General features: G+C 42.7%; 2 protein-coding genes across 4 annotated transcripts; both read left to right on the top strand.

Moving 5' to 3' along the window:
• Positions 1–1,034: 1,034 nt before the first annotated feature.
• On the top strand, positions 1,035–8,712 carry nfatc2ip (nuclear factor of activated T cells 2 interacting protein). Of its 3 annotated transcripts, XM_030408154.1 has the most exons (10): positions 1,035–1,041; positions 3,372–3,422; positions 4,958–5,056; positions 5,694–5,754; positions 5,986–6,112; positions 6,284–6,364; positions 6,693–6,975; positions 7,051–7,195; positions 8,020–8,147; positions 8,277–8,712. In XM_030408154.1, exons 2-10 carry the CDS (start codon positions 3,411–3,413, stop codon positions 8,436–8,438), a joined length of 1,098 nt encoding a protein of 365 aa, XP_030264014.1. In that variant the 5' UTR covers positions 1,035–1,041; positions 3,372–3,410; the 3' UTR covers positions 8,439–8,712. The 3 variants fall into 3 exon arrangements, with proteins under 3 accessions (XP_030264014.1, XP_030264012.1, XP_030264013.1); XM_030408152.1 differs by lacking the exon at positions 1,035–1,041 and having other exon boundaries at positions 3,328–3,422; XM_030408153.1 differs by lacking the exons at positions 1,035–1,041; positions 3,372–3,422 and adding an exon at positions 3,525–3,737.
• Positions 8,713–8,906: 194 nt separating this feature from the next.
• Positions 8,907–21,462, top strand: spns1 (SPNS lysolipid transporter 1, lysophospholipid). Its single transcript, XM_030408148.1, has 13 exons — positions 8,907–9,160; positions 12,723–12,941; positions 15,299–15,364; positions 15,510–15,646; positions 15,791–15,942; positions 18,646–18,712; positions 18,797–18,939; positions 19,109–19,261; positions 19,359–19,548; positions 19,642–19,707; positions 19,840–19,938; positions 20,269–20,437; positions 20,582–21,462. Exons 2-13 carry the CDS (start codon positions 12,731–12,733, stop codon positions 20,650–20,652), a joined length of 1,524 nt encoding a protein of 507 aa, XP_030264008.1. The 5' UTR covers positions 8,907–9,160; positions 12,723–12,730; the 3' UTR covers positions 20,653–21,462.
• The last annotated feature ends 1,653 nt before the right edge of the window (positions 21,463–23,115 follow it).

Genomic DNA, 23,115 nt, shown 5'->3' with positions numbered 1-23,115 from the left:
TATATAAATAAAAACTATATATATTATCGACAAGGAATTGATGGAGTTTATGTAATATTGTTTACTAATTAATGCATTTGTGAGGAAAACGATTCAACTGGAAGTGTATTCGCGATTTTATTTTGAAATGTATCACAGCATTTCCTGTCCTGACAGTGGAGGCGGCCTGACAGTGGAGGCGGCCTGAGAATGGAGGTGGCCTCTGACCGGACAGTACCTAAATTCTTATTTATTCCTATTGTTTAATCATTTTTTGAGCCATGGAAAGCGGTTTGCTCACTGGACAGATGCATCAAAAGCCGTCCTGCGAGGTGAGGTGCCACCAGTGTTTAGGCTGACGAAAAGGAAGGTGGATGATATTACTGAGGTCAGATTTTAATTTTGTTTCAGTTCCATCTGAGTTTTTTTTTTGTTTCAGGTCAGAAACCATCCCATGCCATGCCATTTACAAGTTAAGGTCAGACCTGCTGTCTGCAATTTGAAAATAATGTGTCTAGATAATGCATGATTGGAAAATTAACATTTGTTAAGCTCTAATATATCTAGGTGGAAATATTAGAGGAGGGCACAGATGGTATCTTTTCTTTTTTCTTCTTTTTGGAGCTTGTGTTTTGAATATTACAACTGATTATTTTGCTTATCTGTGTATTGTCAGGAAGAAGAGCAGCAGGCGGAGGTCTCAGTCAGACCTGCCGATGTGGACAGACACACCAGCCTGACAGTGGAGGTGTCCTGACAGTGGAGGTGGCCGGAGAATGGAAGTGAGAATGGAGGAGCAGCTACTTACCTGTTTGTTGACATCGGCGTCTTCCGGTAGCTAGACCAAACTAGCATATCCATCGAGTGTGCACTTAACAGGCTTAACAGGCTATTGCAAGGCTCATGGCTCATGACAGGCTGTAACATGGACATGTACATTATGAACATATACACGAAAATGCTGGATTACGTTTCCGTCTCCGCCAGTGAGGGAGTAAGTGCACGCTCGACGGATTGACTAGTTTGGTCTAGCTACCGGAACACACGGATGTCAACAAACAGGTAAGTAGCTGCTTGCACAAACACACTGTTTTAACTACTTTTTTATTCAGTTTGAGTCATACACGCTACAGTGCTGTGTGCTAAGGTGTCTGCTGATGTTGCATAACTTCTGGTGTGAGATGTGGAGCATGTTAAGATGTTTAAAACACAGTGTAAAGTTCTGACCCCATGCTGTTAGCGTTCAATGCTAAGTCTCCGTTCACGGAGCTCTGTAATGGCTGGACCAAATGTGTTCGCGTCTTCGGTACTGGCAAGTCAAGAGTAGCTTGAGCAATGAAGCTGCATGTTTAAATCGACCGAAGTTCTCCTTTAATCAATGGTCGACATACGATACTTTTACAGTAAAGATCTACTCACCCTGTGCAGCAAAGGGAGTATTCCTTGCAGAGTTCTACAATGCTCTGACGGTGGACTAAACAGGAGTTTAGTGGAGTAGACAAACATGAGAGAACTGTCTATTGTATACAGTATTTGAAAAAAAAATGAATGAATCAGCCTAGAATCAGGTTCTAGACCAGTTTTAATAGGGGGGGCCAGGTTGGGGCCGGCTTTTTTGTTAGGGGGCACATACAACCCAGAAAAAAGGATAAATCCCTCATTCAGACAAAGCAGTGTTTACAATTTCAGCAATTTTGATTGGGTAGCAAACTGCTGAGACACTTTATTTCTGCCTTTCCCTTCAGAACAAAATCATTGCAAGAAATCTGTCATTGTATTATTGATGCAGACTAACTGTCGGGGGGGCCACAGGGGGGTCCAGACTCAGAGTTACGGGGGCACTGGCCCCTGTTGGCCCCCCCCCCCCCACTAGAACCGCCTCTGGAATGAATGTAATGAAATAATTGAATAACTCATGAATTGCCAATTACCATAAATTTAGCAAGTTCAGTTACTTTTATTACAGTCTGTACTGTTCGGCAGATGCCCAGATTGGAAAAGTGAAATGAGAAAAATAAATAAATAAAATGAATTAGTTAAATGACAATGAATGACTTATTCAAGTGTTATTCAAGTGTTAATTATTCAATCAATTCCCCTTTTGACCAATTATTTACTGCATTGTTCAGCAGATACGCCCAATATGTCCATAGAAGACTTGGAAATGTTTGGTGCCAAAAAGGCGTATCTGACGTTTTTGCCATATTTTTTTTAATTTAAAATGTTTTAGAACATGTTCATTGTGTTAATATGCCATAAGTTTATAACTTAAATACTCATTCATGTAAGTATGTCTGTGGTTGCAATGTTGTGGTTTAAGGGTTAATAATACAGTTGATTGAAGTGTGGTCAAAATTTTGTTTTGTCTCTCCTGTAAAGTTTGTCAAAAGTCACTTACGCCCCTCTGGCTCCAAGCCCTCGATTACATCACTGACTGAAAGTGACTTATCCATGTGGCTGGTATTTGCACTGAAATCTGTGTTTGGTACATTTCTAAGACCAAAGAGATGGTGATAGATTTTAGGAGGAAGAGGAAGTCGGCTTTCCAACCACTGTGCATTCTTGGTACCTGGGTGTTACCATCAACCACAGACTGGACTGGAGATCTAACACTGAAGCTGTTTACAAGAAGGGATGAGCAGACTTTACTTCCTGAGGAAGCTGAGATCCTTCAACGTGTGCAGCAAGATGTTGGAGATCTTTTATCAGTCTGTGGTGGCCAGTGTACTTTTCTTTGCTGTGGTTTATTGGGGAAGCAGCATCGGAGCCAGCGACACCAACAGACTCAACAAACTGATCAGGAAGGCTGGCTCTGTGATTGGCTGCAAACAGGACACTCTGGAGGCTGTGGTGGAGAGGAGGACACTGAAAAAACTGTTATCCATCATGGATAATCCTCTCCACCCTCTCCAACTCACACTGGTCAGACAGCGGAGCACCTTCTCCGGAAGGCTGCTTCAGCTTCGCTGTCGAAGCAACAGATACAGGAAATCTTTCCTGCCACAATCCATCACTTTATACAACAACTCTCTCACCTCTGCCTGACAGAGAACTCTGGTCTCTCTACTGTTTTGTTGTATATATTATTATTGTTTATAGTATACTGTGCACTGTATATATATGAGTGTGTGTGTATATGTGTATATATATATATATATATATATAGCCTTCTATTTATGTTATGTACAGAGTGTTTTATTTGCGGACCCACTGCTGCTGTAACAAAATAATTTTCCAGTATCTATCTATCTATCTATCTATCTATCTATCTATCTATCTATCTATCTATCTATCTATCTATCTATCTATCTATCTATCTATTTATTTCCCACTGTACATGAACGCAACAGTTGACCACGGAAAGTCCGCTCATGACTCACATTGTCCCGCAGTCCGTGAACGCATCATCGGCGCGCGGAAAGGAAACAATCATGGCTGAAGCGGTGAGTGTTTGACACATCTGCTGCTCTGCGTCACTAAAAACCTCCTAATCAGTCACTTTGATCAAAAGTAACCAGAGTGATGTTGTTTTATTTAAACTCGCTGCCAACTTAAAGTAAACAGTTTGGGCGGGAAGGCAGAGAAAGAGAACAAACCGCCGCTAACAGACAAACAGAACATTAGCATCAGCCGCAGGTTAGCTCCGTTAATTTAAAGTCAACTGGAGTTCTTCAAAATAAAAGCCTGCAGGTTGAAGGTGTCGGAGAGGAGTTTGGTTTTAGTTTGCTGTGATGAGATCGCGACTAATTAAACCACCAGTAAGGCCTCGTAAACACAGCCTGACACTTTCTTATTTAATGTGAATGTAATTAGTTTGCAGGAGAATCGGCGAACTCCGTGTAAACAGTTAGCTAGTTTAAGCTAGCTCACTGAAGGCAACTGTAACGTTAGCCGGTGTAATCACCAGCAAATGTAACGTAATATCCATCGATATTTACTGTTTACTCCTTTTTAATAGTTCCACTGACCTCAGTAATGCAGTCAGCCATGTCAGGAACACAGATCCCAGAGTTAGAACGAGTTTAAGGCTCAGTTTTGGTTGACACTGCGAGATGGAGCTTTAAACGTCATGTTTGTGGCTGTAGTTTGGCGTGTTACTGAACTGTTTGGTGTTTTAGAGAAGTGTTTCTAATACTGTGTCCACCTCATTTATATCATGGAATACTGAATATTACAATCAGCTCAGTATTATTATAAATATTAAGTGTTACACCAACAAACCACAGCTGGTAAATATGAGCAAAATGACCAGAACTTAAATAAACTTCACTTCACTTCACTGTGAAACAGTTTAAACACAAACTGAATGTTATCAGCGTCATGAGGAAGGTTTATTGAAGTGTTGTTGTGTTGGATTACATTAGTTTGATTTGATTTGACTGAACAAACTGGGAACTGACTGGCAGATATTTGACAGAGCGGTGGTGATTACTCTGTTGGTTGTCAACTGTTAAATCAATCACCAACTAATTTGATAATCATTTAAACAGTTTCAGTGAAATAAAAGTTTCTCTGATTCCAGCCTGTTAAATCTGAGTATTTTCTGGTTTCTTTCCTCTGTGACAGTAAACTGAATTTCTTGATGAAGAAAACAAGACATTTGACATTTTCTGACATTTTATTGACCGAACAACTAATCAAATAATCTGAGTTGTACTTATGTTCAGTATAATAATCAATATTGACACTAAGATTGCCATTTTTTTACTGCAAGTATGTATTAATTCCAGATAAATATCGTTTTCTTGAGATCTGATAATTGATATCGACCCTTAAAAAGCCTCATCAGTCGACCTCGTCGTTCAAATAGTCGATACTGAGATACATTTTTAGTTGCTTCCTTCGTGACTTCTTTAGAGGTACAGAATATTTCCTGATCGTCTCATAACATCATCCATCCATCACAATAAGCTCACGTATTGAGTTAAACGATGTATATGTTGTGCAGATATCAGGAGAGCGTCTGTCTGTTCCTCAGGTGTCTGACAGCGACCTTCAGGCTGTGAAGCCGCCGCCCAAACGCAGACGCATCCTCGACCCGTCAGCCATCGTCCCGGTGCCCGTTTACTCCAACAAGGTCAGTAAAGACTGATCCCAGAACAGTGAGGAAGATTTTTACACAACTAACAGACATTTCACTTCAACTTTCCTTTAAAAACAAGTCATTCTCACAACCTGATCTGAAAAGGATCATTCATGCTTTGACGTCATCACAGTTAGAATATTATAATTAATTTTATTTGTTATTGAGGCAATAAACAGTCTCACACCTCACCTGGCTGCTCTGCTCTAAACAAGCAGTAACAGGCCGGATGATCTGTGTTTTAGAACTGATTCAAACATTTTCCTGATCACCTTCATGGTTCAGCTTCCAGTATTTTTACTGAACATGTGCTCCTGTGCGAGCCAGAGCCTCAGAGCCTCAGAGCCTCAGAGCCTCAGAGCCTCAGGCAGGACCCTGCTGCTCCTGGTTCAGGACTAAAGGAGGCCTGAATAACCAGCCAGGACCTGTCAGACCTGAACTCTCTGATGAGGCTGTTGAAACTTTCTATGATCTCTTTATTTGATCTGATTTGCGTCACTCCCTCCTGAACTGATTTCATCTTGGTTCAACCACAGAGTTCACTTTGTGACTTTGTCCTGTGCTGTGCTGTATAAATAAAGTTAATTTGAATTATTATTCTGGTTAATCAGCGGAGTGTTTGTGTCGTCAGGTGAGCAGCAGTCTGCAGCTGAAGCCAGCAGCAGCCGTGTTCACTGAAAAGGAAACTACAGGTAAAATCTGAGAGTTCAAGTTCAAGTTCTAATGTCCGTTGTGTTTAAGTTCATACATAAACGTGGCTATAGGATGGTTAAATGAACAGAAGTGGAGCAGTAAGAACAAGAATAAAAGGAAACACAAACACGAGGACTCACTCTCACTGCAGGTCTCTGCGTGCGCTGCTCCCCGAGGCTCATCAGTTTAAACTGATGTCCGAGTGTTTGACGGTTTGTGTCTCTGAACAGACGCTGCAGGCGACAGCTTGTGGTCACAGTTTTCATCTCGAGGACCGTCGTCAGCAGCTGCAGCTGCCGTCAACCTCAGTGACTCTGAGGAGGACGAAGCAGAACACACGAAGGAGAAAACCGAGCCGTGAGTAGAGAAGCTCAGAGAACCGGGTCGTCTCAACAGAACGAGCTCTGGTCCATCCTGAGTCATCGCTCTTCTCCAGGTTTCATTTCATCCACGTCCTCCTCAGATCAGGAAGATCAAAGATTAATTTAACATGAATCCTTTTTCTTTGTCGTCTCTCCTTCATTTCAGAGAAGTGGTTCGCTGCCCGTCTCCTCCTCCTCCAGAGAGTCCGGTCCAGAAACAGTCCATACAGGTCACACAGAAGATCAGGTGAGTTTGGACTCTGTGCTCAGTTGTAGTTTAATCAGGAATCATTCATGATGATCAGCTGGCTGCGTCCTCCCTCTTCTCTCTCAGCCAATCAGGACAGACCTCAGCTGTTCGATGTGATACAAGAGAGACAAAAACTGTTCAGTGGATGATTTTACAGGTTTTGTTTATGGACTGGATGAAGATCAAAGTGTTTCAGACAAACATAAAGATAGGAAAAGAAAGAAAGTAGTAGGATGTATTATCATCTTTACATTTAATGAAATAAATAAACCCTGGTATGTGTGTGTGTGTGTGTGTGTGTGTGTGTGTGTGTGTGTGTCCTCAGTGAGATTGACAGGAGGCTCCGGGCCGTCACCTCCCTCATGTCTCCTGAACCTCAGAGCTGCAGGACCAGACGGCGCAGGGGTCGCCGGTCCACAGACGACGATGACGTCATCATCATGAACTCTAATGACGACGATGTCATCATCATGAGCTATAATGAAGATGATGTCATCGGCTCGACCCCGGTCTCTGGAGGTGAGGACTCTCCGTACAGGTCCTCGGTCAGAGAGATCCCCCTGAAGGTCCGCTGCAGGACCGACGTCCACAAGATCCCGGTGCTGTCGGTGCGTCTCTGTGAGGTCACTGATTATAGACGACATCACCTCTGCGTCTGCCTGACAGCTGGTTTGTGTTTTCAGTCGACGCCTCTGAGTTACGTGTTGTCCGAGCTGTCCGTCATCCTGAACGTCCCTCCTCCTCGCCTCCTGCTGATGAGGGAGGAGGTGGAGCTCCCGACAGACTCCACCGTCGGCGAGCTCGGCCTCGGCATCGCTGACATCATCGGTGAGTCACATGACACACGAGTTCACTCCAACTGTTCTAATGATGCTAACAGGTCCAGCTCACTGTGTTCCTGACGCTGTGAGCCGGTCTCAGTCGTCATTAGAGTGGTTTAGTTGATCTCACGTAGATTAAACTGACTTTCAGTCATCAAAGCTTCAGAAATTCTAATAAAGTGAAAATGATCCTTCGTTTTTTTAGTTTATTGAGAAACAATGAAAACAAACAGAAATCTGTTTTATAGAATTATTTATAAAAGTTTTTTGTGTGTACACAGAATTTGTACAGTTGATCAGATTCCTGTTCAGATTGAGTGCATGTGATGTGTTCTCTCCACCAGCAGAGAGCACTGACGCACTGAAGGTTTGTGTTTGACAGCATCCGTCAGCTGCATCTCAGAAGTGTTGGTCCAGAGTGATGACCTCACAGAGAGCAGCAGTCACATCACCTCTTATTGTTCTCTGACCACAGCAGATCTGCAGTCTGTAGCTTCACGCTGCTGGTTAGTCCAGCCGGGCTCCACAGAACCAGCTGTTCTCTGGGACCTTTTGACAGTTCTGGAGCTTCACAGTGAAACAGAGTTGCAGCATTCTGCTGAACAGCTGAAGAAGCTGAGACTTGATTTAAATGTCACCATGCAGCTCGTCTGCTGTGATCACAGTCTGCAGGAGAGAACACATCACTAACTGATCTCAGACCAGATTTACACGCGTCAAGCTCGTGCACCAGCTTCAGACGGGTCGCTAACACTGTTAGCTCAGCAGCTCAAAAGATTTCATTTTTAAAGTAGAACAGTTTAAACTGTTGTTCATCATTTTCTTGTGCAGAGTGTGTCGTCATGGCAGCAGAGGATAAAAGTAAAGATGGCGGCGACAGTGGCAGCGGCAGCGGCAGCATCACTGTGAGGCTGCAGAGCAAAGACCGAGACTCTTCTCAGGAGTTCTCTCTACACAGAGTTCGTCTCTCTTCTTCTTCTTCAATCCATCGTCAGCTCTCTGTTCAGCAGCAGCACACAAACTAATGTTGTGTGTGTGTGTGTGTGTGTGTGTGTGTGTGTGTGTGTGTGTGTGTGTGTGTGTTTCAGGATGCCCCGCTGGGCTCCATCTTCTGTCAGTATCTGTCCAGGATGTCCTCCCGGGCTCAGGGAACGGTCCGCTTCCACTTCGACGGCTGTAAAGTGACGCACAGCCAGACGCCGGCTCAGCTCGACATGGAGGACGGTGACATCATCGAAGTTTGGATTTAAACCCTCAGCCTCATTTCAAAACATCAACTGTGTAAAAAGTGTTCAGTTACTTGATTTGTAAAAGTCACCTTATTTGTAAAGTTGAATACAAAGAGCTGCTCAGCTCAGACAGAAACAGGATTATATTTTTAGACTCTATTCAATAAAAACATTTGTCAGAGATTAAAGAACTGTAAACATATTTTAATGTTCTGTGACTGTACAATAGCTCGTTCTTTTTTATTGTTACTGATAATTATAATAAAAGGAGTATGAAGTACTCTGAGACACCTGAGGTACGACCGGGTCATTTAGTAACTAAAGTAACGGGATTACATTACAGGTAGGAGTCCTGCATGTGGTTTTATTCAGTGATGTGAAAAGAACCCAGAAGTCATACTCGAGTAAAAGTAGAGAAATTATGTTTAAATATTCCCTGATTAGCTAATCGCTCGATGACGTCACGTGACCCCCTGATCAAAGTCATGTGAGCTGCGAAGCGGAAGTTCAGACGGATCCAACATGGCGGCGGGACAGAAGTGTTGTGACCAGTGAGCTGTCCTGCAGTAAACACAGAGTTCTGTTCAGTGACGTTCCGACAGAACCTGTTCACGGGACATCTTTTTTTATCGTGCAGCACCAGGATAGGTTTTAAAGCTCTGTGAGAAGTGTGAGTGTCGAAGAGAAGCTTTGGACCGGCAGCAGGAAGAAGACAGGAGCGTCAGCCTGACTCATCCTCCGAGGTAAACAACAGACAGCGGCTCAGTGTCCGCCGCCTGCTCGGCTCCACTCAGCGGGACTTACAGTCAAATATAACCTTTGTGTTAATGTTCCCGCCCAAAGCCTCCTGAGGCTGACGGTTAGATTAACTCTCCTGTGTCTAATATCACCTGAAGTCACGCCGAACTCAATTCAAAACACTGCAGATTTGGCGTTGCTGTAGCTTACTGACTACGCATTTACTCATATTCCTTCAGGAGGGTCTGTATCAAACAACAGTAGATACAAAGTGCAGCAGGTCATTTATTAAAGGTTCTGACTAAAGGACATGCTTTAGTTAACGCATGTAATTTGTCGAAAGACCTTTTAAATGTCACGTCTCGGTCGTTTTATAGTAGCTGTCAGTTTGTTGCACAGGGTACCTACAATTTACAGACAGAACGGAGTCTGAGAGACATTTCCTCTGTGCCAGAGTGCTTTTAATCATCCAATTTTTAGCATCTGCCGAATTAATCAGAGGGATCCCTTAAATGTCGCATGTCGTTCCCCAACGGTGAAAAACTTGCGTTACGTTTGGTCCCAAATAAGATCCGTTAAACTGACCGAATTCTGAATGAAGTCTGGCATGCCGTTCTCTCCATGCCAGTTGTTTCTTTTAAAATATAACGTTAACGCTTCTGGTGATCGTTCTTAATCTTTTGCCGAATCCATCAGAAGACCCCTTTAAACGAAACGGATAATTTCTTAACAGTCAGAAATTAACGCTGCATTTGTTGCAAAGCGAGGCACGTTAAACTGACAGGATTCTGAAGGGAGTCTGGTGTACCGTCCTTTTGGGTGTCTTTCTCACATTTCTGTCGAACTTGTCAGACAGTCCATTAAATGTCTTATGTGATATTTTACAGCAGGTGCATTTAAAGTTTGGTTGTAACAAGGAACTACAGGAAATTGAGTTTGAACAGGTTTGGGGAACCGGTTTCTCTTAAACGTATCTGCCGAATTCATCAGAAATCCCATTAAAACAAAACCGGTCATTTTTCAACAGTCAAAAATTAATTGTACATCTTTTGCAAAGCCTAATGCATAAAAGTGGCAGAATCCTGGATGGAACCTGGTGATCTCTCAGCGACAGTTATTTCTTAACTTTCTTATTACTTACTTTCTTGTTTTCAAATTAATCAGTGGTTCCCTAAAATGTCTCATGTCCTTATATTAAGGCAGGTGAACGTAAAGATTGTTGCAAAAATGCAATAAAGGTAACTACAGGAAATTCATTTCAAAGAGTCTCTCTCTGTATTTGTGCTTTTTCAAGTCAACATATCTGACGAATTCATCAGAAGACCCGTTAAAACATAACAGGTAATTTTTCAATGATCAAAAATTAACATTGTATATGTTGCACAGCGATGAACCTAAAACTGACATAATTCTAAATGGAATCTGGGCTGCCAGTCTCTCTGTTCCTGTAATTTCATATGAAATACAAAGCGTTCTATTTCCGCTTCTCTGAAATGTCTTTGATTACACTTATGGAGTTTGGAGTGTCTTTCTCTCCCTGTTAGAGCTTTTTAATTAACATGTCTGTGTTCTTTATCAGATGAGCTGTTAAAACCTCACAAGTCACTTCTCAACAGTCAGAACTTAATGTTATGCTTGTTGGAAACAAAGGGACGTAGAATTGGCAGAATTCTGAATGGAGTTCTGAATGGCATCCAACTCTGGGGCTGATGGTATTTTTAGCGTTGTGGCATCTTATTAGTTACTCGTGCAGACGCACCGCGTGAGTCTGTGAACAGTTGATGAGACAACAGAGCAGCAGGATTTCCTCCTTTTGTTGATCGTCATTCTGCAGCAGTCGTGTGGATTAATGAGCTTTTGATCAGTGACAGTGACGCTGAGCGCTCTCTGATCACTGGGATGTGTTTGTAAAGCAGGCAAAGATAAGATGAGACATGGAAGTGAGTCGCTCGTCATGTGCTGCTCTCTTCCACAGAGTCACCGTTTGTCTTTTGTCTCTGTGAACGGGACAAATCTTAATAGAATAAACCAATAATTTAATATACTGATTTCACGTGAAAGTGAAGGACAATCCGGGAGCGGTCAGAAATCTGTTCTGCTCAGTGTGATCAGCACGAGTTCAACTTTATGAACTCATGAATACAACGACAGCAGTGAGTATTTATCAGATCAATGATCTGTGTGAGCAGACGGACGATGTCTGCAGGGATTGTCTGATTATATTCCGGAGCAATTAATTGATTATTTGCTCAGTAAAATGTCCATCATCATCATCCAGAGTCCAAGATGACGTCTCCAGATGACTCGTTCTGTCCGACCGAACACAGAACTGAGGAACCAACAGATATTTTCACTTAAGAAACTGTAACGACATAATTCTGTTTAGTTCTGATGTAAAACAATCACTCAAATGAATCAAAACAACACAAACATCAAGCAAATAAGACATGAAGAGGAGAGAATCTGTGATGGGTGAAGGTTCAATTACCTCCACAGGAAATTACAGGTATTTAAAAATAAGAGCTGAATTGAGTCAATCAACAGAAACATGTTTTAATTAATTTAATTCCTCTATGGAGCCAGAGAACACGATGATCTGCTGCTTTTCTATTTTTAGATGAACATCTTTAAGTCTTGGTTGAGACATCAAACGTCATTTCTAATGTTTCACAGATCAGGTGATTGATTAAGAGAAGAGAACCTCGTTAGCTGCTCTGACTGAGCAGAACTGACCTTTAAGTGTTTGATCAGTTCAGACAGACGTTAATCATTAGCTGCTGATAACATCAGGAAATCAGCGACTTTCCCTCCAGAACCTGAGAGGAAGTCTTCCATCTTTAGAGGAACTGAGTCTACATGCTTCACTTGAGACGGCAGGTCTTCACATCAGGACACGTTACAGAGAGGAACCTTCACCACCAGGTCCAGTTCTGAACAACACGAGGGAACAAAGACGGGAAGAGAGAACGAGGTCAACGGAACAAACAAATAAAAAGATCAGGTCTATAATCAGAGTCACTGAATGTGAATATAAAACAACCTGAGTCCATTCAGCAGAAGACGATACAGTCTCCAGATCAGCTGATTGTCTTCGACCTGCTCTGATCTGAGGAATGTGTCGATCATGTGACTGAAGTTTCACTGCGTTCATCACGGCTTCTCCTTTCTCGACTTCTTCCTCTTCTGAACTCATGACCTTCTTCTCCTCTTGTCCTCTGAAACTCGTCTCTTCAGCTCGTCTGCTTGACTTTGGTTTCAAGCTGCTGATGCAAATGTTAAGCCGTTTCTTATCAGTCGATTGTCTGTTGATCATTTATAGAATGTGAACTATGATGAAGGTTTCCTGCAGAGATCAGTTTGCACCTCTGACAGGATCTGTGTGAGTGTGATGACAGAAACACAAAGTTCAGCTGAAACACAAGAAATTAGATAAAATAGATGATTCTTTTGATAATAAAAGAATTCTTTATTTTGTGGCTGGTTTCTGTTGTTGCTTTAAGAATCCATGAATGCACCTGCAGAGACAGTCTGACAGTATTGATGGTCTGTATTGATCCTCCCCCTCAGCGGCGGCCATGTCTCTGAACGAGCCCACGTCAGACTCGACGCCGTTCTTCTCCGATGACAGCGAGGCGGAGGGAGCGGAGGAGCAGGGCGGGGCAGCGGAGGGTCAGAGGTCGCAGGAGGAGTCGCCCAGCGGCGTGTCGAGTGTCCGAGCGCTGCTGACCGTCTTCATCCTCTGTTACATCAACCTGCTCAACTACATGGACCGCTTCACCGTCGCAGGTACGACACCGCCTGATACAGAGACTGAAGACGTGTCCAGGTGGAGAACACGCAGTCATTATTATTTTATATATGATTAATTAAATGCTTAATCAGAACATTTGTTTTATTTTGTACCAAACACATTTATTTTTCAGGAAACTTTGAAATATTTTGACATTAAGGGCCTTTAAAAAATAACGAGGACCCTTTTTTTTTTTTTTTTGAACTTTTTATTTATATCATCAAGGTAAAACACATGAAGATGTACAATAATCATACTCGCTTCAGTTTACAATCCACTCAATCCATATTCTATTACCTTCAGTCATATACATACAATATCTAATACATAAGTGTACTTGCAAAACCAAAACAAGTGTTGACGCAAAATTGGAAAAATAAATAAACAATTAAATAAAAACAATAATACATAATAAAACAACCAAAACACAACATATGTGAATAAAATAAATACAATTTATATATATAAAAAAAAAAAGAGGAGCTCAGGTATCGCTTGCATTATCGGTTTCCATCTTCTCTACAGCCTTGCTGTAGTTTTTTCCATAATAAAAACCTTTTTCACTCTGTCTGTCCATTGCATTATGTTGGGGGGATGTGGCTTCAACCAATTGATTGTGATTATTTTCTTTGCTATCAAAAGCAGGACTCTCAATAAGTATCTACTATCTCTGTCTATCAAGTCCTCGGGCAATATTCCAAGTATAGACATGGTTAAGTCCAGATGTAGATCAATACCCAGAATTCTTTTTATTTCTATTTTCACACATTTCCAAAAGTCTATGATCTTTGGGCAGTCCCAAAATAAATGAGTGAAGTCACCCACCATGTCACAGTTCCTCCAACATAAATCTGATGTTTCACTATATTTTGCGGTAACAGATGGGGTGTTAAAGTAACGCATCTTCACTTTCCAATCAAACTCCCTCCATGTTGGACTGTTAGTTATGCCCAGACCTGAACGACTCCTCCCACTCATCATCCGTTATTATTACATTTGCTTCCAATTCCCATCTTTCTTTAACATCCATATTATTGTCATTAGATTCATATTGTAGTGCTTTATATATTTTTGAAATCAGCCCTTTTTTTGGCTCTTCCTCTGTTAATGACATGAGCAGTTCTTCAACTTTGGTTGGTTCTTTGAATATTTTTTCCGATTCACTATGTTTCTGGAGGTAATGTCTCAATTGCAAATATTTATAAAAATCATTATTTGGTAAATTAAATTCCTGCTTGAGTTGTTCAAATGATTTCAAAATTTGCCCTGTAAAAAATTGTGCTATATATATTAACCCTTTGTTAGTCCATTTCTCAAATTCTACATCCATAGTACATGGTACAAAGTCTGGGTTTTTGGCTATTTTTGTCGCTTTGCTTACCGAGTTTGATATATTTAATTTATTTTGTATTGTCGACCATATTTTCATTGTTTCTATAATTAGCTCATTTTTAATTTTAAGCTTCTTTTGCATCGATCTGGTTACAAATGGTAGTGACTCCAAAGACATAGTAGGACAGGCCCTCTGCTCCATCTCCACCCATATTGCATCTTTGTCTTTAGTTATCCATAATATAAGAGCTCTAAGTTGAGCGGCCCAATAATAGTTCCTTAGGTTTGGTAAATTTAGCCCTCCCTTATTTTGGGGGGCTAAAAGTGTCTTATATTTAATTCTTGCTTTTTTGTTTTGCCATAGAAATTTTGACATTCTTTTGTCCAGCATTTTAAAGGTGGAGCCCGAAATCATAACGGGAAGTGACTGAAACAGGAACAATAGTCTTGGCAAGATATTCATTCTAATTGTTTCTACCCTCCCACTGAGAGTCAGGGGTACGAGGACCCTTTTTAACCAATCAGAATAACAGAAACACATCAGACAGAATAAACCGTCCGTTCATCATTTAAAAGAAATCTGTTTTAGTGGTCGACTACATTTAAGGGTTCAGTGATTTAAGATAAGTGAAGTTGTTTGTGGTCAGTGATCAGAATCAGAAACACGTTCTTGGTCTCTGTGGTAGATCATGTGTCCGACTGTCTGTGGAGCAGTTAGAAGTTACTGAAGGAGAAAGAAAGAAAGAGAAAGTCTGAGATGTTTCTCCAGAAGTCCAGATCTTAAAGATCTTCACTTTGAAAGAGACTAAACTGAAAACTAAAAAGGGAAATGAAATAGAATTAACAGGGTTATTTAAGTGTTTCTTCTTCTTCTTTAATACGATCGAGACAAACAGGAAGAGAATCTAAAAACAGAATTTTGGTTAATTTTGTTCAAAATGTGAGAAAGAAAATCATTAAATGAAATTGTGATTAATGTCCCGTCATTAAACTGATGTGGTCTCCGCGTCGCCTCCTGCAGGAGTTCTCCCCGACATCGAGCAGTACTTCGGGATCGATGATGGGAAGTCAGGATTACTGCAGACAGGTGAGTGTAAACAGACTGCAGAGTGTCGAGGCCGGCTGTGTTGGATCGTTCTGGTCCTGTGTGCATGAACGGATGTAAATGATCATGTAAATGCTTCCAGGTGAGACCAGGTTCCAGTCTGAGAGTGTTTCCTGTTTGTTCCCAGTGTTTATCTGCAGCTACATGTTCCTGGCTCCGGTCTTTGGTTACCTGGGCGACAGGTACAACAGGAAGATCATCATGAGCGTGGGCATCTCGTTCTGGTCTCTGGTGACTCTTGCCAGCTCCTACACCCCCAAAGAGGTGAGTCACATGCTGCTCTTCCTGTTCTGACTCCATTTCCTGAAACACTGAACCGCAGTGACCCGCAAACACAGTTTATCGTCCTGTGTGAAAGTTTGAACTCGATGCATTTAAATCCTCCCTCCTGTGTTTGTGCTCTCGCAGCACTTCTGGGTCCTGCTGCTGACTCGAGGTCTGGTCGGAGTCGGCGAGGCCAGTTACTCCACCATCGCTCCCACCATCATCGCCGACCTCTACGTGAAGGGGAAGAGGACCAACATGCTCTCCATCTTTTATTTTGCCATTCCTGTCGGCAGGTGGGTTTATTATAATAAGAATGAAGGTCACTAATGAGTCAGCGGAGTGAATGTTCTCTTTTCTCTCCTGGCGTGTTCTGGTGTTCTGATCCGACTCAGGTCTGCCTCCAGTGAGAGAACAGTTCAGTGCTCGGCTGCTTCTCAGCGACGAGACGAGCTGACAGATAAAAATGAAAGAATGTTTGAACACAAACCAGTCGATCCAGTTTCACCAGTGAAACAGAAGCTTTAACTTCTGCTTTGAGTGATTATAATAACAAAAAGCTCAATTATGCAAATTCATAAAAAAAGTATTATTATTGTAGTTTTACATCATCAGAGCGCACGTTTAATTACAGTTTATTACAAGTTTGATAATAAATTTAACATCCTGTTCTTGTTTCATTTTTAAGATTTTAAGTATTTATTGTTGCAGTTTTACTTCAAAGCACTTTGTGACTTTGTGTAAATAAGGCTATTATTATTATTATTATTATTATTATTATTATTATTATTGCGCTGGTGATGAGACGTCTTTTGTATCTGCTGCTGAGGGTTTGTTAAAGGAACAGTTCACCCCAAACATAAACCCAGTCCTCCTCTCCTCCTCCTGATGATATAAAGTCCTCCTCTCCTCCTCCTGATGATATAAAGTCCTCCTCTCCTCCTCCTGAGGATATAAAGTCCTCCTCTCCTCCTAATGATATAAAGTCCTCCTCTCCTCCTCCTGAGGATATAAAGTCCTCCTCTCCTCCTCCTGATGATATAAAGTCCTCCTCTCCTCCTCCTGAGGATATAAAGTCCTCCTCTCCTCCTCCTGATGATATAAAGTCATCCTCTGCTCCTCCTGATGATATAAAGTCCTCCTCTCCTCCTCCTGATGATATAAAGTCCTCCTCTGCTCCTCCTGATGATATAAAGTCCTCCTCTCCTCCTCCTGATGATATAAAGTCCTCCTCTCCTCCTCCTGAGGATATAAAGTCCTCCTCTGCTCCTCCTGATGATATAAAGTCCTCCTCTCCTCCTCCTGATGATATAAAGTCCTCCTCTCCTCCTGATGATATAAAGTCCTCCTCTCCTCCTCCTGATGATATAAAGTCCTCCTCTCCTCCTCCTGATGATATAAAGTCCTCCTCTCCTCCTGATGATATAAAGTCCTCCTCTCCTCCTCCTGATGATATAAAGTCCTCCTCTCCTCCTCCTGATGATATAAAGTCCTCCTCTCCTCCTGATGATATAAAGTCCTCCTCTCCTCCTGATGATATAAAGTCCTCCTCTCCTCCTCCTGAGGATATAAAGTCCTCCTCTCCTCCTCCTGATGATATAAAGTCCTCCTCTCCTCCTCCTGATGATATAAAGTCCTCCTCTCCTCCTCCAGATGATATAAAGCTCCTCTCCTCTATAATAAAGTCCTCCTCTCCTCCTGATGATATAAAGTCCTCCTCTCCTCCTCCTGATGATATAAAGTCCTCCTCTCCTCCCTGATGATATAAAGTCCTCCCTCTCCTCCTGATGATATAAAGTCCTCCTCTCCCTCCTGATGATATAAAGTCCTCCTCTCCTCTCCTGATGATATAAAGTCCTCCTCTCCTCCTGATGATATAAAGTCCTCCTCTCCTCCTCCTGATGATATAAAGTCCTCCTCTCCTCCTCCTGATGATATAAAGTCCTCCTCTCCTCCTCCTGATGATATAAAGTCCTCCTCTCTCCTCCTGATGATATAAAGTCCTCCTCTCCTCCTCCTGATGATATAAAGTCCTCCTCTCCTCCTCCTGATGATATAAAGTCCTCCTCTCCTCCTCCTGATGATATAAAGTCCTCCTCTCCTCCTCCTGATGATATAAAGTCCTCCTCTCCTCCTCCTGATGATATAAAGTCCTCCTCTCCTCCTCCTGATGATATAAAGTCCTCCTCTTCTCCTCCTGATGATATAAAGTCCTCCTCTCCTCCTGATGATATAAAGTCCTCCTCTCCTCCTCCTGATGATATAAAGTCCTCCTCTCTCCTCCTGATGATATAAAGTCCTCCTCTCCTCCTCCTGATGATATAAAGTCCTCCTCTCCTCCTCCTGATGATATAAAGTCCTCCTCTCCTCCTCCTGATGATATAAAGTCCTCCTCTCCTCTCCTGATGATATAAAGTCCTCCTCTCCTCCTCCTGATGATATAAAGTCCTCCTCTCCTCCTCCTGATGATATAAAGTCCTCCTCTCCTCCTCCTGATGATATAAAGTCCTCCTCTCCTCCTCCTGATGATATAAAGTCCTCCTCTCCTCCCCCTGATGATATAAAGTCCTCCTCTCCTCCTCCTGAGGATATAAAGTCCTCCTCTCCTCCTCCTGATGATATAAAGTCCTCCTCTCCTCCTCCTGATGATATAAAGTCCTCCTCTCCTCCTCCTGATGATATAAAGTCCTCCTCTCCTCCTCCTGATGATATAAAGTCCTCCTCACACATCACAGCCTGATCTCAAGCCAGATTTAACTCTGTATTAGGATGAAGTCTTCATGTAGCTGCTGAGCTAACAGTGTTAGCATCAGGTAGTTCTGCTGAGCTAACAGTGTTAGCATCAGCTAGTTCTGCTGAGCTAACAGTGTTAGCATCAGCTAGTTCTGCTGAGCTAACAGTGTTAGCATCAGGTAGTTCTGCGGAGCTAACAGTGTTAGCATCAGGTAGTTCTGCTGAGCTAACAGTGTTAGCTAACATCACCTTCTTGTCTCTCTCAGCGGTCTCGGCTACATCGTGGGCTCTCAGGTGGGGCAGCTGGCTCACGACTGGCACTGGGCTCTGCGGGTGAGTGTCACTCTGTAAAACACAGACCGGTTGTGAAACTTGTGTGTCGGTGCTGATGGACTGAGCTGTGTTTGTTCTGCTCAGGTGACTCCTGGTCTGGGACTGATCGCGGTGCTGCTGCTGCTGTTTGTGATCAAGGAGCCTAAACGAGGCGCCGTGGAGGCTCGACCCGAACACCACTTGCACCAGACCAGCTGGCTGATGGACCTGCTGGCTCTCAGCAAGAAGTACGTTCAGCGTCACTACAGAGCTCACGCGTCCTGCATTGTAGCTTTGGTTTAGACACAGTCATCTCGAGATCATCAGGATGTTTTTCTTTGTACATGAGATAAAGAGAAGGTGAACTAACAGAGTCATCATGATAAACCAAATGTTTCTGTTTGTTCTCCTCTGCAGTTACAGCTTCGTGTTGTCCACCTTCGGCTTCACCGCGGTGGCGTTCGTCACCGGCTCTCTGGCTCTTTGGGCTCCGACCTTCCTCTTCAGAGCCGCCGTCTTCACGGGGGAGAGAGATCCGTGTGTGGAGGGAAACTGCGCCGCATCCGACAGGTAACATCGTGTTCAGCTGCAGCAGAGCAGCGTCGTGTTCGTCCTGCAGGTGAGAAATGAATTCCACCACCTCCCCTGACTGCTTCTCCTCCAACAGTCTGATCTTCGGGGCCATCACCGTCGTCACAGGCATTCTGGGCGTGGCCAGCGGCGTGCAGGTGAGTCGGAAGTTGAGGACGAGGACGCCCCGAGCCGACCCGCTGGTGTGTGCTGCCGGGCTCCTCCTCTCAGCACCGTTCCTCTACCTGGCCATCGTGTTCGCTCAGGCCAGCACCATCGCCACATACGTGAGTTCTTCCTCAGAATATCTGAATCTAAACTGTTGAAATGTTGAGATTTGAGCTGTAAGTGTGACGTGTTCCCTGTTTGGACCACCTCAGGTCTTCATCTTCCTCGGAGAGACGTTCCTGTCCATGAACTGGGCCATCGTGGCCGACATCCTGCTGGTGAGGATCCTCCTTCATCCTTAACATTTAGTGGCTGTACATGAATTATCAGAAATGGGTCTTTCTGGTTAAATCAAACCTTCATTAAAACCCAAACGTTTTGTTTCATGACACTTTGTTCTTGTTCTTCAGTACGTGGTCGTTCCCACTCGTCGCTCCACAGCCGAGGCGTTTCAGATCGTCATCTCACATCTGCTGGGCGACGCAGGAAGTCCGTATCTCATCGGAGTCGTACGTCACCTCTGTTATTTTGGGGCTTTACTGAGAAATCCAAGAAATATTCCCTTAATCATTATTTATATTTAGAAACACAAAACTATTCAGAACCAGAAGAGTTCCACTGTTTTAGCTGTTTCAGTTACACGCTGTTAAATACAGAAGGTGAAAGTACAAAACTCACCTGTGAAGTGAAGAGAGGTGAAGAGAGGTGGAGTAGAAGTAAAAGTTCTGTTAGAAGACTGGAACACGTGACTCGTACTTCGGGTCTGTAACTGAGTAAATGTACTCGGTTACAGTTTGCTGCAGCAGGTTTCAGCTCCGCTCTGTCCTCGTGTCTCTCAGGTTTCGGACTCTCTGAGGAAGACGGACTCGTTCCTCTGGCAGTTTCGCTCCCTGCAGCTCTCTCTGCTGCTCTGCTCCTTCATCGCCGTCATCGGTGGAGGTTTCTTCCTCGCCACCGCCATGTTCATCGAAGCCGACCGCAACCGGGCCGAGAACTACGTCCCCTCAGGTCATTAACTGAACTACAGCCGTCGCACAGGATCTTAAATGTTTTCATCGATGATTTGACTGCAGATATTTCTTTGTGTCTTTATTCTGTTTGGAGAATATTTTCTTGTCGGTAATAATTCAAACGTCTCATTTCTGTTGACAGACGACGAGCCGATCGTGGTGCCGAAGAGCGGCCGCTCCACCAGAGTGCCGGTGTCCAGCGTCCTGATCTGAGGTCCAGCAGCTCAAACACACACCTGTGGTCGTTTTATTTCATTTTTATAGGACTGCAAACACTTTAATTGGATTATCTGCCATGCAGAAAAGCTATAAGGATGGGTTTATTTTTTAAATTTGACTTTTATATTTTTACCTTGCTCCGGAACACGGCGTCGTTTTGGAGGAACTTTTTGCATTTTGATGTTATTTTTGAGCGCGCGGCTCGTTGGAGAGATGATCAGAGCGACATGATGAGACTCTGAGAGGAGAAACAACCGACGCTGCTCTGTCGGTTTGTTCTCACCGCCTGAGAAATGATGAACTGTCGTAACTTCAGTCGACACTCGTGGAAACATAAAGATCCTCAGCTGAAGACGGGCGGCGCTCCTGAACCTGAAGGGATTTTATGGACGTACAGCTTTAATAATCTGTTTCATAACTTCTGTTTGTAAATGTTTGAACTAGTTTTAAATAGAACACTAATCTTCATGACCATCGTCCAGAAAACACAATATGAAGTCTGTACCTTTTTACTTTGTTTGACTCTTAAAGCATTCCTGCAGGTTTTATTTTAATTTAATGTTTCTGGAGTTTGAAGGCGAGCCGGGACGTTTTATTTTTCCTCGCAGGTCTGTTTGTGTTTTATTCTCGGTCTCAGGTCGCAGCTCAGCTCGTCTCAGCGAGTCGAGCAGAAAATCTCCTGATCACGTCGGTTATTTAAAAAGAAAACAAGCTTTTAAATGATTGTTAATTATCAAAATTGTTTAACCGCAAGTTATTTTAGCAGATCTTTTTTGTGAACTATTAAACGAGAATTAACTTGTACCACGTTTGTGTGTGATGTCATGAATGAATGAAGCGTCTTTGACCCGTTTCAGTTTCAGACGCAACAAAGAGTCGAATCTAAAGAAGGAAAACGGCCGTCGTCTGTTTGACTTTATATCTTATGAGAGGAAAAGTTTAACACAGTGAGAAATACTCTACTCACCTTGTTGCAGAGTTAGATGCAGCCTGTTAGCTTAATGTAGCTTAGCATAAAACAGCTAGCCGGTCAGAATCACTTCCAATCCAACAAAATTCTCTAGATAAGAAATGAAGCGACTCCAACTCGTCCCAGCACACAAACCTGTTTAGATTTGTATTTACCAACGTCTTTTTGCAGCCAATCACACAAAAAGCCAATTTTTACATAACATTGCTTTAAACTTTGAAGATGTTCACTTAGATCAGACACTGATCAGGGCTCGTATTCACAAAGACTTTTATTTTACTCCTAAATCAGACTAAAAGTTTTTATGTAGGAGTTGTTTCTTAAAAGTAATTCACAAAGCTGCTGAGACTTTTGGTTATGAAAACAGTGAACTCCTAAACTAGAAGTAACTCTCTGTTGCTATGGATGACGTCATTTTATAAGGACGCACTCAGAAGCGGTGACAACGGTGATTGGTTGTTGAGTGGCAGGGCAGCCCACTGAAAAGTCATTTAGGCTGCGCAATGCATGAAGGGAAAATAAAGAAGTTGCCTACAAGCCCATGACAAAGCCTATGAAAAGATATTGGATGAAGAAATGTGTTTATGAGGAGAATGAAGTGCCCCCCCCCCCCAAACAAAAACGCTTCGGACAAAAATTAAAAATTAGAAGATTGAGATGAAAAACGTGAATTGCCAATAAAAGCAGCATTTGCTGGAAAAGCTGCGTCAAACCACTCTCCATTAAAATTCGGGAATCGTGTGTTGATCCGGGCCATTTGACAACAATGTCCAGTATGTTGTAACATGCATCAAAGACAATTTGTGTATTGATGGAATGCAACTTTTTCCAATTGACAAAAGCCCTATTCACACAGGACCAGTGTAACCTGGGGACCTCCAGTAATCTGTAATAATTTGTAAAGTAAAAATTCCACCGCAAATTACCTCCCATATTTCACCAAACACAGAGGTCATGTGATAATATTATAGTCCTGTGCTAATAGGCATCTCAGTGATTTGGGGTCGTTTTTTGTTTTTTTGTGTTTTCCACCTTTTTCTGCCTTTTTCCCGGTGGAGAATTATGGAGGCTGCGTTGGGAATTATAAATTAAAGTTTTGAGCATTTTGGGTGCAAATTCAGGAGGCTCATCAGAAGAGTGAAATCTGGAAAGATGATTAGATGGATTACATGCATGGCAGCATGCGGTAAGGAACATTTTTCCATCTTTCAACAGGCTCACCAGTTATTATATTAAAAATATCCATATCTAACCGTTGTGCTGCTCCAGTAAGGGCTCCGGTGAGATCGACCCGGGAGATAATGTCAGTAAATTAGAGTTAAAACACAGACTTCGCTTATCCTGTGTGAATGCGCCGCACGAAACACAGACGTGGTGGGATGATTTCTAAATCTCTTGAGGTCTCCAGGTAATACTAGTCCCATGCAAAGAGCTGCATTTTCCCCTCAGACAAACACCAGAGTGTTGCCAAACATTTTAACTCTGGC

The sequence above is a fragment of the Sparus aurata genome, chromosome 23, assembly GCF_900880675.1.
Source record: "Sparus aurata chromosome 23, fSpaAur1.1, whole genome shotgun sequence".
Lineage (NCBI taxonomy): Eukaryota > Metazoa > Chordata > Actinopteri > Spariformes > Sparidae > Sparus > Sparus aurata.
This window is presented reverse-complemented; position numbering and strand designations above follow the sequence as displayed.